Source organism: Megalopta genalis, chromosome 8 (assembly GCF_051020955.1).
Source record: "Megalopta genalis isolate 19385.01 chromosome 8, iyMegGena1_principal, whole genome shotgun sequence".
Classification (NCBI taxonomy): domain Eukaryota; kingdom Metazoa; phylum Arthropoda; class Insecta; order Hymenoptera; family Halictidae; genus Megalopta; species Megalopta genalis.
In genome coordinates, this window is record NC_135020.1 from 16,314,145 (window position 1) to 16,330,196 (window position 16,052).

The 16,052-nt window shown below is 44.3% G+C and overlaps 1 protein-coding gene across 3 annotated transcripts in view; it reads right to left on the reverse strand.

The window, feature by feature from the left end:
- grh (grainy head) overlaps positions 1–16,052 on the reverse strand; it is a 242,857-nt gene that overhangs the window by 6,866 nt on the left and 219,939 nt on the right. For all 3 annotated transcript variants that reach the window (XM_033483077.2, XM_033483079.2, XM_033483081.2), the window contains exons 7-13: positions 15,660–15,919; positions 12,791–12,959; positions 5,483–5,594; positions 4,084–4,178; positions 3,757–3,927; positions 3,192–3,377; positions 1,718–2,170 (exon numbers count right to left, since the gene is read on the reverse strand). In XM_033483077.2, coding sequence (XP_033338968.2) covers positions 1,718–2,170; positions 3,192–3,377; positions 3,757–3,927; positions 4,084–4,178; positions 5,483–5,594; positions 12,791–12,959; positions 15,660–15,919 — 1,446 coding nt within the window. The remainder of the gene's footprint in view (positions 1–1,717; positions 2,171–3,191; positions 3,378–3,756; positions 3,928–4,083; positions 4,179–5,482; positions 5,595–12,790; positions 12,960–15,659; positions 15,920–16,052) is intronic.

Genomic DNA, 16,052 nt, shown 5'->3' on the forward strand with positions numbered 1-16,052 from the left:
ACCGAGCTTAACCGCGGCTCCGCTTACGCAACGCGAATTATCGCGATCGACTTTTTTGTTTTTTTACCTCGCCCAGCGATTTCACCGTGTCGACGCCCGGAAACGGAGCTTCCCGCGGGTCTCGACCCGCGATCGAGGGTTCCAGGAAACTACGCTCATAGAGAAACGGCACCCGAATTTGCTGCGTTCGCAAAAAACATTGCGTTGCCTGGAAACTCGTTCCCTTTTTGTTTGTACGACGTTGTTGGTTCTTATGCACCGATACATTCGTTAATTCGATCTTACCGGTTCGAATCACGTCGATGTTCTAGCGGACACAAATTTCATCGAAAGCACGAAAACTATTGCAAAATTGATAGATAATACAGACTTAAGGATGACACGTGATTGGTTAAAGGTTAAATTCGACTTTAGCACGCGTCGCATATTGTACAGACTACAGTAATGTCTCCCTAACTGAAGCACAGATTGCGCAGAAAAATGGACAATTTATAGAGGAGATACGATTATTCGAGCATTACAGCTCGTTTTTATAGTTGTTGACAATTCGTAACTATGAAAACGAACCGCAAGGATCGAATAATCGTCTCCCTTCTCCCTAAATTGTCCATTTTCGTGGACAATCCGAGCGTCAATTAGAGAGACATTACTGTACTTTGAAATGATTATTCATTCGATTTTCGAATTTTTCGAATTTGATCACGAAACGGAACGAACTTTCAGGACAACCCAATACTTTGTTCATTCTAGGTGGACCAGCGAGGGTTTGTGAAATTTGCTTCGGATTTCTCTGTTACCCTCGATTGCGACGACTTGCACGTTTTATTTGCAAGCGCTGTTTCGCGCTAGCGATGAAAATGCGGAAAGATCTGGTTCGGTCGAGCGGGAGAAAAAACTTGGATTTTCAAAGATCATTCTATAACGAAAACTTAACGCTGTGAACGTAAATAATTTACCAATTCTCGCCAATGCGGTGAAGAATTCGAGTCAATCGAGGATATTAACTCTCCATAAAATGTTACAGTAATGTCTCTCTAATTGGCGCACAGATTGTCCACAAAAATGGACAATTTAGGGAGAAGAGAGACGATTATTCGATCCCTGCGGTTCATTTTTATAGTCACGAATTGTCAACAACTGCAAGGCTCGAATAATCGTCTCTCTTCTCTCTAAATTGTCCATTTTTGTGGACAATCCGAGCGTCAGTTAGGGAGACATTACTGTATCTGTAAAATGTAACTTTGAAGTCACACGATTCATCTTGCTAGACTATGTATCTTTATGTATTCAAGTCAAACTATTAGAGAACAATTAGTATACTTTATTAAGACTGAATAGTATGTTTATTTCATTTACACAAGAATCTCTTCAACGAAGAAAGAGTAATCGCCTCTTTCTGATTATCGCTCGATACGAATATAAAAACGAGCAAAACGATTCGCAGTTTTTTATTTCTAAATCAAGCGCCTTGTTCCAAGTCGAAAGGCTCGTTCTAAACAAAGACTCGTCCCTACGATTCTATCGTACCTTCACCTCATCGTATCAAAAACTTGACTTATCTTCCAAACAGATTTAGTTCACGGTAAAAGGAGGCAAGACAACAGTTTTCTCTCCGATCCGACCGCGACCAGCTGCAACCTGCTAAACACCTAACAGCCTAAGTGTCCGCAAGCGTGTCCGGTTGGTCTCGAAAGAAAAAATCCGTAGTGTCTCTTACAGCGTTCAAAAGTCCCTGTACTGTCGGCGGCGTGACGTGCAGAGGCGTGTAGACGTCCTCGGACTCCTGGCGAACGTAGAGCATCACCCTTTCTTCGGCGTCCGCGGGTCGAAGATGGGGCGGTTGTTGTTGCAGATGGAGCCTGTTCCCGACGCCGGAGACCACGGTGCCCGTGAGGCCAGCCTGTTGCACGCCCTGCAGCACCGAGCCCTGCAGCTCCTGAACCTGCATCAGCAACGAGTCCTTCTTGTCGTGCAGGCTAGTCAGATTGTCGGGCGGGAAGTGGTTGTGGAACTTGAGGGCCGGCAGGCTCGGTCTGCCGCAGGCAGGGTAAGGGCTGCTGCCACCGGCCTTCAATCCTCCGCCCTCGCCATTACTCAGGGACGAGGTGTCCGTATCGCCACCGCCTCCGCCGCCACCTCCGTAGAAGCCCGACAACTCCATCGTCGAGAACTGTCGTTGGAACAAGAAACAGAATGGTCAATTTAGATCGGCGAGATGGAGACTAGAAATTCGAGACGCTATGCTTTGCTTTTCGAGAAAAAGAAACGTCGATTACGCTGACAGTCGCAACTACCGTCCGCTCCGATGCAACCCGTTCGTTCGGATTCATTCGTTCTGGATTCATTGGAGAGAGCAATATTCTTTCGGAAGACCGTTTCGTGGAAGTTCAAGCTAAAGAAGGCTTCGCTAGCTCTTGAAGATCAGAGAATTTTTGTTGGAGTATTGTATCGATATACAGTAATGTCTCCCTTACTGACGCTCAGATTGTGCCCAAAAATGGACAATTTCGGAAGAGGAGATACGATTATTCGAGGCTTGCAGTTAATTTTTATAGTTGCCGATCGTCAATCATAAAAACGAACCGCAAGCCTCGATCTCTTCAATCGTATCTCCTCTTCCCAAATTGTCTGTTTTTCTGCACAATTTGGACGACAATTAGGGAGACATTACTGCAGTTTCATTGGGTAACTCGTTCCCGGAGCGAGCTATGGTTGTTACGGCGATGTAAGAGTTGCGATTAGTGGAGAGTTTTGGCGGTGTTGAGAGCAGAGGATTGTGGTGGAAACTATAGTGGACTTTTCGTTTGCAATTGTAGTTCTAGTTAGTTTCGTCGTGACGTCAAGTCGGACACAAGATCACTCTTTTCAGAGAATGAACGTGTTCACGGGTTTACTCGTGGTGTCGTTTGTTTACAAAAGTACTGCGAGCGTTCGCGAATGCGTCAAGGTTTCAACAATTTAAGGAGCGTAAATGAAACTTTTTGAAGCTATCCTTGCGCGCAAAGAGTGTGCATTAGGTTGGTGGGAATAGTATTTACGTGTGTCGTGTGTTTGATCTTCAAGTATGCACTACTTTTCAACGAATTCAGGATCGCGTACATAGATTAAGCCGTTCGCGACCCACTAATTTCCCACCAATCTAACAGTGTCCTGCATTCGGTCTCCATCGAACCAGAAGCCTCGATTTGTACCTTTTCGATGTTGTGCTCAGCAGGCGGCGAGAACAGGACAGGTGGTTTGTGGAGATCCACCATCGAGTAGAATTCGCTGCGTTCCGTGACGGAATGGTACAACTCGTCAAGCTTTTTCCTGCCGGTCGCCGTCATCTTCCTTTTTGCTGCTCTCCTCTCTTCGTCACGGGTCTTTCTTTCGGCTCCCTGTTAAACATCCATGAATTATATTTCCTGCCATCAATTTCCACACTGAAGTATATCCGCGATCGCGCTACGAAGTATCAACGAACGTTCCCTTAAAACCTTACATAAAAAAAAGCAACAAGCAATATTACGCTTGCCATGAAAATTAGTTTCGCTCGAAATTGAAAATTTTAAATATCTTCAATTATCTTGCTCCTTTCGGCGAATGCTAAGAGCCTCCGGTGTTACAGTACAATGTCTCATCAGTGCCACAATGTCTTATCAAATGTAAATTGAAACTTTACAGTATTATAAAGGGAACCCGAATCGAGCAGAATTTTTATCTTGGAAATCGTAGAATTTCATATCGAATTATGGATTACAAGCAAATGTTAATTACCTTGTCGCAGAAGACTTTGATCTGACAGTAGCCGCGATGCGACGGTGGCGTGTACGAATGAGCGTGCGACGGCGGTTCTTCGTACGTGTCTACCTGAATGTGCAAGGGCAGGCCCTTCACTCCCTTCTGACTGGAGAAATCGGTGCTGAGACACTGCACCGCTACGTTGATCTGTAACGAGACGGGATCGCCCGGATGAGCTCGCGAAATTATCTTCTCCGGTTAACAACAATCGCGTGAATAAGCAGACGACTGTCATTAAGGCCTCCGATAGATCGTTCTATGCAAATGGAATCTCAGTAATGAACGAACGAAGGACTCTCATACCTTCGCCGAGGATTCGAGTGGGTTCCAATAAACGGCAATCGCATTGTGCGCGATTTCCTCTATGCAGCCCACCAGTCCCACGCTGTTCTTCGTGTCTGCAATGGTACAGATTATTGTTAAACTTGCGAATCGGCTCGCGAACGACTAACAAAATTAATCCTCCCGTTTCCCCCGCATTTCTCTACGTTCGAGCTCGATCGAGCCCGACGAATCCTCGAAGTCCTATTTTTCATAATTCGTTTCAATTTCGTGCCGTCTATCGACATACATCGGGTTAGAATCGCAGTGGCGTAGGTTGCATTTTCGAAAATTTTGAAAACGTTCAAAAGACAAGTGAGATAATTGATGAAGTTACTTTAAATCACCTCTATCCCAAATTGGTCTTAACCCTTTGCACTCGAAGCCATTTTAACTGTAAATCTAAAATAATTTCTCCGACTTACAGTATTTCCATTTTGCAGGACAAAGTGCATTTTATGCATACGAAATTGAATCTCATGATTCATACAACAGTTATGCTTTTAATAATGTTTAAAATTTAAACTTCGATGATACAAAAATAACCTTAGAACGTGATGTAACAATTTTAGCGGTGCCGCAGGGTCACCTCTCGAGTGCAAAGGGTTAATAATAAATTTGGCCATTAAACGATGCACTCGTTAGTAAACAATAATACTCCACGTTTCTCAGAATGAGGAAAACGTGACTTGTGCCGCTAACGATCCTGATCCGTTCGTTTGGAAAATATTAACTCCTCGGGGCACAGGATTTCGGAGAATAAAATAGCACCATGTCGCACAGAAATTTTATCGCGTTTCAAATTAAACAAGATCGGTATATTTTCAGTAACAAAGGAATATAATCACATGATATAAAAACAGAAAAAAGGTAATAATAATTCAATTGAATTTGTTGTTACAGGGTGGGACTCAAACGTGCCACATGGTTTCACGAATGCTCGTGCAGCTATTGCAATATTTCGAGGTGGATTTAAGAATGTCCCATCGTGCATTTACCGTGCGCCAAAAAGATGGGACATTTTTAATGCCACCGTGCCTCGAAGAGTCAAGAGCTCGACGTTCAATAGTTTCGTTCGCGTTTAGCGATTCGTCCCGTTGGACGGGCCGCGAGTTGTTCAGTGAAAATATGACGCTACGAAATAAAAACGATGTAAAGCAATAACCTTTGGCAATCTTACCGAACGTGCGCCGTAATCCAAGCGGCTTGCGCAGAAGACACGGGATCGTGAGATTGAGATATTCGGAAAAAAGGTGGCAGGGACGCGAGGGAGTTCGGTTTCGATCCGGTGAACCGATTAGAATGTAACTCGAGTGCGCGAATGGGTGGGCAGACGTTATTTAGAGGCGGACTTAATGGTGTCCGGCGACGCTTTACTTACCGGCGTCGAGAATACGCTGCTTGACAGAATGTTGCCTTCCGTGCCAGAACTGCCACGCCTTAATTTCGTCTTCGGGGCTCTTCTCTTCTCGGAACATCAGCATTACCACGCTCTGCGTGACAAAACACAGAGAAAACGGTGTAAGTACTTTATCACGCTTAATGCAGCTCGGTCGGATAAATGCCGGCTGCTCTGGACGTGGCCGAGGCCCGCCGTAGTTTTATGTAATTTCGTGAGAAACGGTCACTTAGGGCCTCGCTTCTACGATATCCATCTTATTACAGGCGATTCTCGTGCATCACACTCGCCGCCGCGGCCGCGGTCGCCGATAAATTCTCGCGAGCCTACGCACTATAGACAGACAGATATAGCATCATCGGAATAATTACCCCCGGCACACTGATAATAGCCAGGAAAATTGCTAATCTCGCGAAGGTTCTGTGGTTCGGAGAGATCCACGAAAGTCACTTAAATTCTGCCGAAAACAGCGAAGCGGATAGCATTTCAAATGCCACGAGTTTTCGAGTATCTGACCGACCAAAGATAGTATAAATAGGGTAATGTCTCTCTAACTGACGCTCAGATCGTGCAGAAAAATGGACAATTTGGGAAGAGAAGATACGATTATTCGAGCCTTGCAGCTCGATTGTTATAATTGTTGACAATTCGTAACTATAAAAACAAATCGCAAGGCTCGAATAATCGTATCTGCTTTTTCCAAATTGTCCATTTTTCTGTGGACAATCTGAGCGTCAATTAGGGAGACATTACTGTAGCCATTTTCAATGAATTATAACATTTTCAACCCTGTTGTTCTCCTTGGTTCTACGCATATGACCAGAAAAGTAGTTTACGTTTCTTAAAATCTATGTTTCTAAATATTTCGCGACGTTTCTTACGTATTGTATCTAATATTAAACAGATAAATCCACAAATACAAATAAAATGTGAACTTTCGTTCGTAGGGTCGCTATGGCCCGAACGTGAGGAAAACAGCAGATTAAACAGATTTTTCTACGTATCCATGAACCAGCAACAATAGCAATTATAAAATTTCTGATCCTGAAAGTCCATCGAATTGTCCTGCTATCTAAATTGCACACTGCCAATTAAGTGACAAATGTGCAACGACTTTCGTGGAAGATCCGAATGAACGTTTCGAATGCGTTTCTCCTGAATCGTAGACGAGATACCGAGAAGTTCGCTTCGAACAGGAAGCGGGGCAGAAAAGAAAAAACGTAGAAATCGAGGCAGAATGTCTGGGATTAACGAGATTCGTGGAAGATCGAACGAGGCGAGGCGGAGAATCCCGGTCAGTCGAAAGTTTTAGACGACCGCGACAGAGGCTGTGCGTCGGGGTGTACGCGTGCATCATAAATCGCTCAGCAGCGTGCAATTATGCAACGGAAATTACAGAGATTCCGGTATCGACAGGCATCAATGACCGGTTGCGGATCGATGCGCGCGGGATTTTTCGAATTTTACGGATAATCACGCGCTGTCCGCGAGCTCCCCGCGCCGCCTTTACACCCCTCTCCTTGTGCTCTTCGATCCGGGATCCACGGGGTTCTGTGGACGCACACAATGGTAACGGAACCATGATCGCGGAACCATGGTCGTCGCTGACACGCGCACGCAACACGCGAAATTCGCGCGAGCTTTGCATCGGCAACGACACCATAGACACGCTCGATCGGAACCGCTTGTATAAATCACGCGGTACCGTATAATCCGGTAGCATAAATCGCGCCATTCGACACCGCTAATTCCCCATAAACAGCCGTGTATCCTACGATAGTCGTCCTTACGACGATTTTTCCCCTCGTACGGCGACGTGCTCGCTCTCGCGAGCGTGATTCATTGGTAAAAACGCTGTCCCGGTCGGCAATTATGCTGATTAATCGGGAAGGACAGACGATTTTCCCTTTCTCCCTGCCCTCTGTCCAGCTATCTAGCCGCCTCTCCGTCTTTCTCCGTCCCGTGGACCAACAACGATTCTTTCGATCAAGATGGCTGCCGGTCTCGCAGAACAGTTTCCCGGTCTGTAATTATGGGATATAAGGTTTCGACGCGTCACACGCCGCGCGTCGAGCAACGATTAAGCAGATCGCAGTGTCCTAGGGGCTGCTGGATCACAAAAAGTGCTCTAGACTTTCTGGATGCTAATCCCGTCGAAGAATATTACTCGTTCCCGACGTTCCGAATAGGCGAGCAATCGTTTACGCTGGAATCCTGATCTGACTGGTTTCGAGCTTCGATCTCAGTTCCGAAAGCGTTCCAAGTGGTTCTTTTGTGGAAAAATCATCGTCATGGTTGCTCGTACTCTATCGTCTTTGAGACAGTTTCTTCGCGAAGCTATAAAACAATTGTTCGGGCTTCGATTTCAGCTCCGAAAGCGTTCCAAGTAGTTCCTTCGTGGAAAAGTCATCGTCATGATTGCTCGTACTCTATCGTCTTTGGGACAGTTTCTTCGCGAAGCTATAAAACAATTGTTCGGGCTTCGATTTCAATTCCGAAAGCGTTCCAATTTGTTCTTCCGTGGAAAAATCATCGTCATGATTGCTCGTACTCTATCATCTTTGAGACAGTTTCTTCGTGAAGCTATAAAACAATTGTTCGGGCTTCGATTTCAGCTTCGAAAGCGTTCCAAGTAGTTCTTTCGTGGAAAAATCATCGTCATGGTTGCTCGTACTCTATCGTCTTTGAGACAATTTATTCGCGAAGCTATAAAACAATTGTTCGGGCTTCGATTTCAATTCCGAAAGCGTTCCAATTTGTTCTTCCGTGGAAAAATCATCGTCATGATTGCTCGTACTCTATCATCTTTGAGACAGTTTCTTCGCGAAGCTATAAAACAATTGTTCGGGCTTCGATTTCAGCTTCGAAAGCGTTCCAAGTAGTTCTTTCGTGGAAAAATCATCGTCATGGTTGCTCGTACTCTATCGTCTTTGAGACAATTTATTCGCGAAGCTATAAAACAATTGTTCGGGCTTCGATTTCAATTCCGAAAGCGTTCCAATTTGTTCTTCCGTGGAAAAATCATCGTCATGATTGCTCGTACTCTATCATCTTTGAGACAGTTTCTTCGTGAAGCTATAAAACAATTGTTCGGGCTTCGATTTCAGCTTCGAAAGCGTTCCAAGTAGTTCTTTCGTGGAAAAATCATCGTCATGGTTGCTCGTACTCTATCGTCTTTGAGACAATTTATTCGCGAAGCTATAAAACAATTGTTCGGGCTTCGATTTCAATTCCGAAAGCGTTCCAATTTGTTCTTCCGTGGAAAAATCATCGTCATGATTGCTCGTACTCTATCATCTTTGAGACAGTTTCTTCGTGAAGCTATAAAACAATTGTTCGGGCTTCGATTTCAGCTTCGAAAGCGTTCCAAGTGGTTCTTTCGTGGAAAAATCATCATGGTTGCTCGTACTCTATCGTCTTTGAGACAGTTTCTTCGCGAAGCTATAAAACAATTGTTCGGGCTTCGATTTCAATTCCGAAAGCGTTCCAATTTGTTCTTCCGTGGAAAAATCATCGTCATGATTGCTCGTACTCTATCATCTTTGAGACAGTTTCTTCGTGAAGCTATAAAACAATTGTTCGGGCTTCAATTTCAGCTTCGAAAGCGTTCCAAGTGGTTCTTTCGTGGAAAAATCATCGTCATGATTGCTCGTACTCTATCATCTTTGAGACAGTTTCTTCGCGAAGCTATAAAATAATTGTTCGGGCAGCGTGCAGAGACGGTAGTCATCGTCGATTACTTTCCTGCAAGGCAAACATTCGAATCGACGAGGCCTCTGTTCGAGCGACCGAAATGGCGTACGTAATTTGCACAACGGTCGAATAAATTAAGCAAATTGTCCCGATTTTTCATTTGTCCGTCCCGATGGAGACCTCTATCGCGTGCCGTTTTTTCTTAGTGTCCCGTCGAAGTCGGAGGATCAGATAAAAGGGTAACCTCCGCGTCTCGAATCAGCTACACGTGTCTCCGGGGCCATTTTCGCGGGTTAACATTCATAGGCCAGCCGTGATACAGATTGTCGACAAATAATTCAGAATCAGGCGACCGCGTTCGTTGGTTGGTCGGTCGGTATACGGCTCGTGTATACGTATATACGCTTTATGCATGCAGTTCGGACAACGGTAGGCGGTGAAAAGTCCGGGAGCCGGCGCGATAACGCGTGCCTCGCGTGTGCGTGACATCGGTCGCGACAGAAGCACGCTTCGCTGCGCAGACCGGCGCGTGTTCCGAGACGATTTTTCGTGATTCGGGTGAATGGACCAAGAATTGCACGCACCCGGCTAATGCTGTCTCTCCATTGGCGTAGCAGGAGTTAATCGGAGGGCAGAAGAACGCGGCAGAGTCGTTAAACAACCGAGTTAAACAGGGCTCGAGACCAGATTAGAAATGCAGTTACGACTGTCCTTGGTGAACCGATCGTTAATCTTGGAAAGCTGCGTACTTTTTTCATACTAATAATAGTTTATAGACGGAAAAATCAAAGGTCGAAGGTAACGTGTCAACATACACTCGTGCACGAAAGTATTCGAATGCTTGCGTTTCAAACATTCAATTGGTAAAATATATGTGTTAAACTGAAGCATTTGATACACTATGACACATATAACAAGGGATGGGTCTTAAGACTGCGTAAGCAAAATTAGAAAATAATTCAACGATATATAACGTTTTTACGGTACATTTATTGTAAACACGTACCAGAAATGGCTCGCAAAAGTATTCGAACGGAACAATTAATATTTATTTAAATCGAACGATTAAAGGTTTTAATAGGAAGTTGATCCACCTTTTGCTTTTATAACAGCCCCAAGTCTGTTTTCCATCGAGTGGACCAACTTGGATGTAACATTTGCATCTATTGATTGCCATATTTCAATAATATTTCGTTATCAATTCTCTTACTGATTTGCATGTTTCGGATTTCTTGCGATTCATTTTGTCATATTATTAATAATAAGAATTGTGACAGAAATTTTGAACACTGATTCCCTTGGACTAACTGCTAGTGAACTGCGCAACGTTTGTTTACATTCTGCGATCTTCGGGAATTCTTAATTGGCAGAGTTCGAATACTTTTACGAGCCATTTCTGGTACGTGTTTACAAAATGTGTATTGTAAAAACGCTATATGCAGTGAAGTCTCCCTAATTGACGCTTAGATTTTACACAAAAATGGACAGTTTGTGAAGAGGAGATACGATTATTCGAGCCTTACGGCTCGTTTTTATAATTGTCGACAATTTGTAACTATAAAAACAAACCGCAAGGCTCGAATAATCGTATCTGCTCTTCCCAAATTGTCCATTTTGTGCAGAATCTGAGCGTCAATTAGGGAGACTTTACTGTATCGTTGAATTATTTTCCAATTTTGCTTACGCAGTCTTAAGATCCATCCCTTGTTATATGCATCATATTATATCAAATGCTTCAGTTTAACGCATATATTTTATCAATTGAATGTTAGAAACGTAAGCGTCCGAATACTTTCGTGTACGAGTGTAGTTCTCGTCGCGAGTACATCAACAAATTGTACGACGTAAGAAGCTGATTTTTGCAGAGATTGTTGCCCGCTAAAAATTAATGAACCAATATTGGCAAACGTCGCGTCATTTAATTTCCACCGGAAGAAAAACTCGCGAAGTCGGCGTATTATCAAGCGTCGACCTAAAAAGACCCGTCGAGCTTCCACGACGACTGGTTCAAGAGACATAATGAATTTTTCATCGAATCTGGTTTCCGCTGAATCGATTACGGATCCCGCGATCGTTTACCCTGGCTGCGGGATCGTTAAAACAAATAAACAGCCGGCGTACACGCGCGAACATTATTACTTTTACGGCTCGCGTTATAGGAACGACGTTAAGGTTCGTTCGTATTCTAAAAATACACCGCATCGTCGGCGCGCATCGCGCTGAAACAAGCGTTCAGCGTTTCAGACATATCGAACAATCGTGTACGGCGCGAGCGCGCAATATTCAGGGTCGGCTAAAAAGGGCGAGGGAATATCACAGCACCGCCCTATGGAAGAGGAATCGCCGGTCGTCGGCGCGCGGGTTCATCGTTTGAAAAAACCGGCGAACGCCGATAAACAATAACCGGCGGACGAGCGCGCGCGCGAGCGTGTTCGGGGTAATATCGTCGCGGGAAATTGCGAGTGTACTCCTCTTAAATCGCATTAGGCCGGGCCGCGTCCCGCCACGCGAGCGGCGTTTACGCTCGTTTGCCGACTCCTACGAGCGATAGAATTCGCGCAGCCCGAAAGAAGAAGTCGGACGAGGTCGTTTGTTCTCGCGGCTCTAATTGGCAGCGCGGCGCACCGTTAGCAATTTCCATCCTGATAAAGCTGCCGATTCTTTTTTTCCCCCCCGCTCCTTTCCTCCCTCTACGCCCCCTGTCTTCTCTCGGCTAGGAGGAGTTACGACTTCCTCGTTAATTGCTAATCGAGCGTTCAGCCGCGTGGTGATTTGAACGGTCCACGGAGGGCTGAAGTAGGGGGGGAACAGCCGGCTATCCGAGGCGCCCCCACTCTCGTCCACCGTGTTCTATCTCTGCTCGTGGTTATTCGCGTTCGACCGTGCCTCGATTCGCCCCTCTTACGTTTCGTCACATTAATCCTCGATAAACCGATTATACCCTTTTTTTTGCGGCAGTCGCTGCGCCGGCCGAGCAATTCTCAATTTTCTTAATAGAATGCCGATACGGGGTTAGCACGGCCCGCTCGCGACAGCTAATAAATATTCGTAATGATCCTCGCGATCGATGAAATATTCTGGCAGAAGCAAATAAACGGTTCCGATAAAAGTCCCCCGGAAGAGGTTTTCTAACCGCGTGAGATCGGGACCGGCGACGCGTTCACGGTTTCCCCGTCAAGGATTCAATCACCGTTTACCGGCGATTAATTCCGTTTATCGAGTCATTTGCAGCTGATAATTACAGCCTGTCGCGATATCGCCGTTTTTTCGACGATCCGATCGATCTCGTGTCGTTCGATTGCGGATGCTTATGCAAATTCTCGCGAAGACCGCGATTGACAGAATCTATCTTAGCCTGAATGAAATCGATTTGGACTGTGCTCGAGCGCGACTGCTGGCCGAAAGAAAAATCTCGGCAAGCTCCGCCGGACTTTTTCAAACTATTGAATTGCAGATGCCTCGCGGTGTTTATCATAAACGCGTAACATCCGCGATCTACAAATCACGCGCGACCGACAAACTGTCGGCGTACGAACGGCCGAGGCGCGGCAGCTGTTTGCTCGATTGCCGAATCGATAAATCGGCGTTTCCGCTTACCTTGACGGTCTGCCCAGCCTTCAGGGTCGGCTTGTCCGGGTCGGGGACGTAATCCAGCGTGATCCCGTAGAATTGTCCCTTGTTGATGTACGTGATTCTGTCGTCCTCGCGGCGCTGCGACGTGCTAATTGGCGACTCCAGGTGATACTTGAACCCATAGGCGGAGAATCTGCGGACAGACCGACGCGTACGTGAGAAAAACGTTCACGATTTTTTCCGCGGCCGTGTCTAATTGGAGCTCCATCGACAGCCGCGTCGCGTCGAACTTAATTTATTGGCGCAACCGACGGCGAGAAAAACGGCGTCGCCTGATTCCAGCTATCAACGGGCGGACCACGGAACGCGAAAACACTGTAATCTTCATATATTAAGAAGAAGAGATCGCCGATAGAAGATCACCGGCTACGCTTTTCCCGATCAACCGGATCATTTTCTCTTATCTAACCGGGGCAATACTTCTAATTAGAGTTGCCTCAGACTCTAATTAGCCTCATCTACTCTCGGAATAATTTGCATATTCTAGCTGCTCGAAACTTTAACCAATATTTTGGCTGGACACATTTTACAGGTACAGTAGAATCTCGATTATCCGGTCCTCCAATATCAAAAGCATCTGTTATTTAGATATTTTTAATATGTAATCAGCTCGATGAAAGGTGAATCATATACAAAACGATTTATGGTGTAAATGAATAAAGATGACATTTGGCGCTTTAACTAAGTAATTGCTTTATTATCTGAACATTTATGTCGCTCTGCGTAGTTCGGATAATCGAGGTTCTACTGTCGTTCTATCCAGTTCCTCTACATCCTCATCTTATCCACCTCGGCATCCTTCTTTCCTCGCCATTCCTCTATTTTCTTCCGTATTATAATACCTTATGTTTATCCTTATTTCCACTATTGCTATTATTTTTCTTCTATATTTTATTTTATTGTACACCCAATTCTGTTTTTACGCATTACATATGTTCCAGGAAAAACCTGGTAGATGTACAGAAAAATAGGAAATTGATTATTGTTTGTATACAAACTTAGTGTCACATTATACTCTCGAAACTGTGATATTTTTTTTATTAAATATCTACTGCGCCACAAAAATTAAGAGTTTTTCGAGAGAGAACTTTTCGGATCGACGCTCTAATGTTTGTTGACAAGAGCATTGTTGTGCTGCCCTAAATATATCTAGAAAATTACAATTAATTAAAATAATTGTTCTTAAAATTTCAATCAAATAACTTTTTTAACCGTGCTAAATCGAATGAAATCGTATAGGAAGGAAATTGAATTTATTTTTCTAAATCGTGTTAGATCAAAAACGTGTAAAAAATACCGCGAAAAAAGACAAAACTGGGAATAATAATAATTATTATTATTCTTGTTTCTTCTATATTTTTCTAACTCTTTTATAATCATATTCGTGCGATTGTTTTTACGTCGCCTGTGTTGCAAAACGTCATCCCGTGTACACAAATACAAATAAATGATTATTTTTCGTATTATTTTAGGCAATGCAGATAGAAAACTACGGAAAAAAGAAAACAGTCCCGTGTCAGAAATTAGTCCCACGCGTCCGCCGTTGCGATATCGAAGAAGGGCCGAGGGAATGGAGAGCGCGTCGACGCACACAATAAACGCGTCAAACGTTCTCGACGCAGCAAGGTCGATTTCCCGCGGTTCTAGCCTCTGGTACAACGCGACTACCACGAGGCGGCTCTAAATATAGAGCGCGGAGACGCAAAATAAAAGGCGATTATCCTTATCCGTAGGAAGCGGAGCTTTTCCCCAGTCGTATCGCCGCGCAAGAACCGGCGAACTTTCCACCGGCTCTACTCGACCTATTATCTTTATCTACGCGACGACACACGCGTGGTTTCGTATTTGCCGCGATTCTTTTTTTCTTCTCCAAATGCTCGCCGACGGAGAACACAAGCGGGACAGCGGTGTACAAGCTAGCCGATAACCGAGTCCGACCTGGGTGAACGGCCTACAACACTTCTGCTCCTGTTCGTAGCTACGCCTACCTAGTAGCGACTTATTATAACTCCTGCGTGTAGGCTACTTGCTCCCTAAAACGGTCTACGCTCGGGTACTAGTCGATCTCGCGTTTGTTCCGTCGCGTAACGATGGTTCTCCGAGCAAATAGGCCGGAGACTTTAACGTCTGGCAAAGATAACTGGAAACATTGTTGCTTTGTCAGGCGTTGAAGTCTCCGAGCCTGCTCCATCCAGCATCGAAGTCTCCGGTCTTGGAGCGCGTTCAACCGGCAGCGTGGATTCTCCGAGTCATCGAGCAGTTCTTTGATTGATAAAGCTCTGAGCGCATCGATAGGTCGACGATATTTATGCAAATTCTTTTTCTTTTTTCAATTTCTAACGAACGAAGTTAGCAGTGTTCATTGCTTACATATACTTGTTAAATTTCTGTACAATTCTTCAAAGAATTGTCTAATGATTATAGAAGTTTTAGCAAGTTTTAAATAAAGAAGTAAATTGACTTGAATAATATAATACAATAATAATAATAATATAATACAATTATATTATTATATAACAATATTAATAATATTAATATATATATATATATATATAATAATTTTTATTAATAATATTAATTATATTATTATATAATAATATAACATAATTATATAATATATATATAATCATCAACGCAGTCATAAAAGAATTTAGTCTTTCGACAGATAAAATTTTAAATTATCATGTATTCGTCCCACGATAATGCCAAGTTTCGAAGAAATCGGCAAAAACTCATGTCCTAATTAAGAAGCAATTAAACCCAACAGGTCTAAGCGAAATTTAAAAGCAATATATGTTTGTATAAAAATAGAATTGTCTGTACAGGCACTTACATTTTTGGTATCTGGATTTTGTCCGCGTCGTTCTGCCTCCCGAAATCGTGCCAAGGTCGCGACCTCGGAGGATTCGGGTTGGGGTTCGGGTTCGTTGCAGCCGAGGACACCAAAGTTCCGCGTTGCACCTGCGCTTGGGCATGGCTCTGTTGTAGTTGCAGTTGCAGCGGCTGATGGTGTATCACCGCGCCACTTTCGAGGACCACCGCGGCTCCTGTCGCCGTTCCACCGGGACACAACTCCGTGTAGTCGAAGGATGACTGCGTGATCAGAACCGAATGCTCGATTAACATTTCTGCAAACTTTGTTAGATCACCGGATCGTGTTAACTAACCGGAGTATCGATCGATCGGGTTTTTAATAAGATTTTTTATTGACTAACGATGTTTGCCA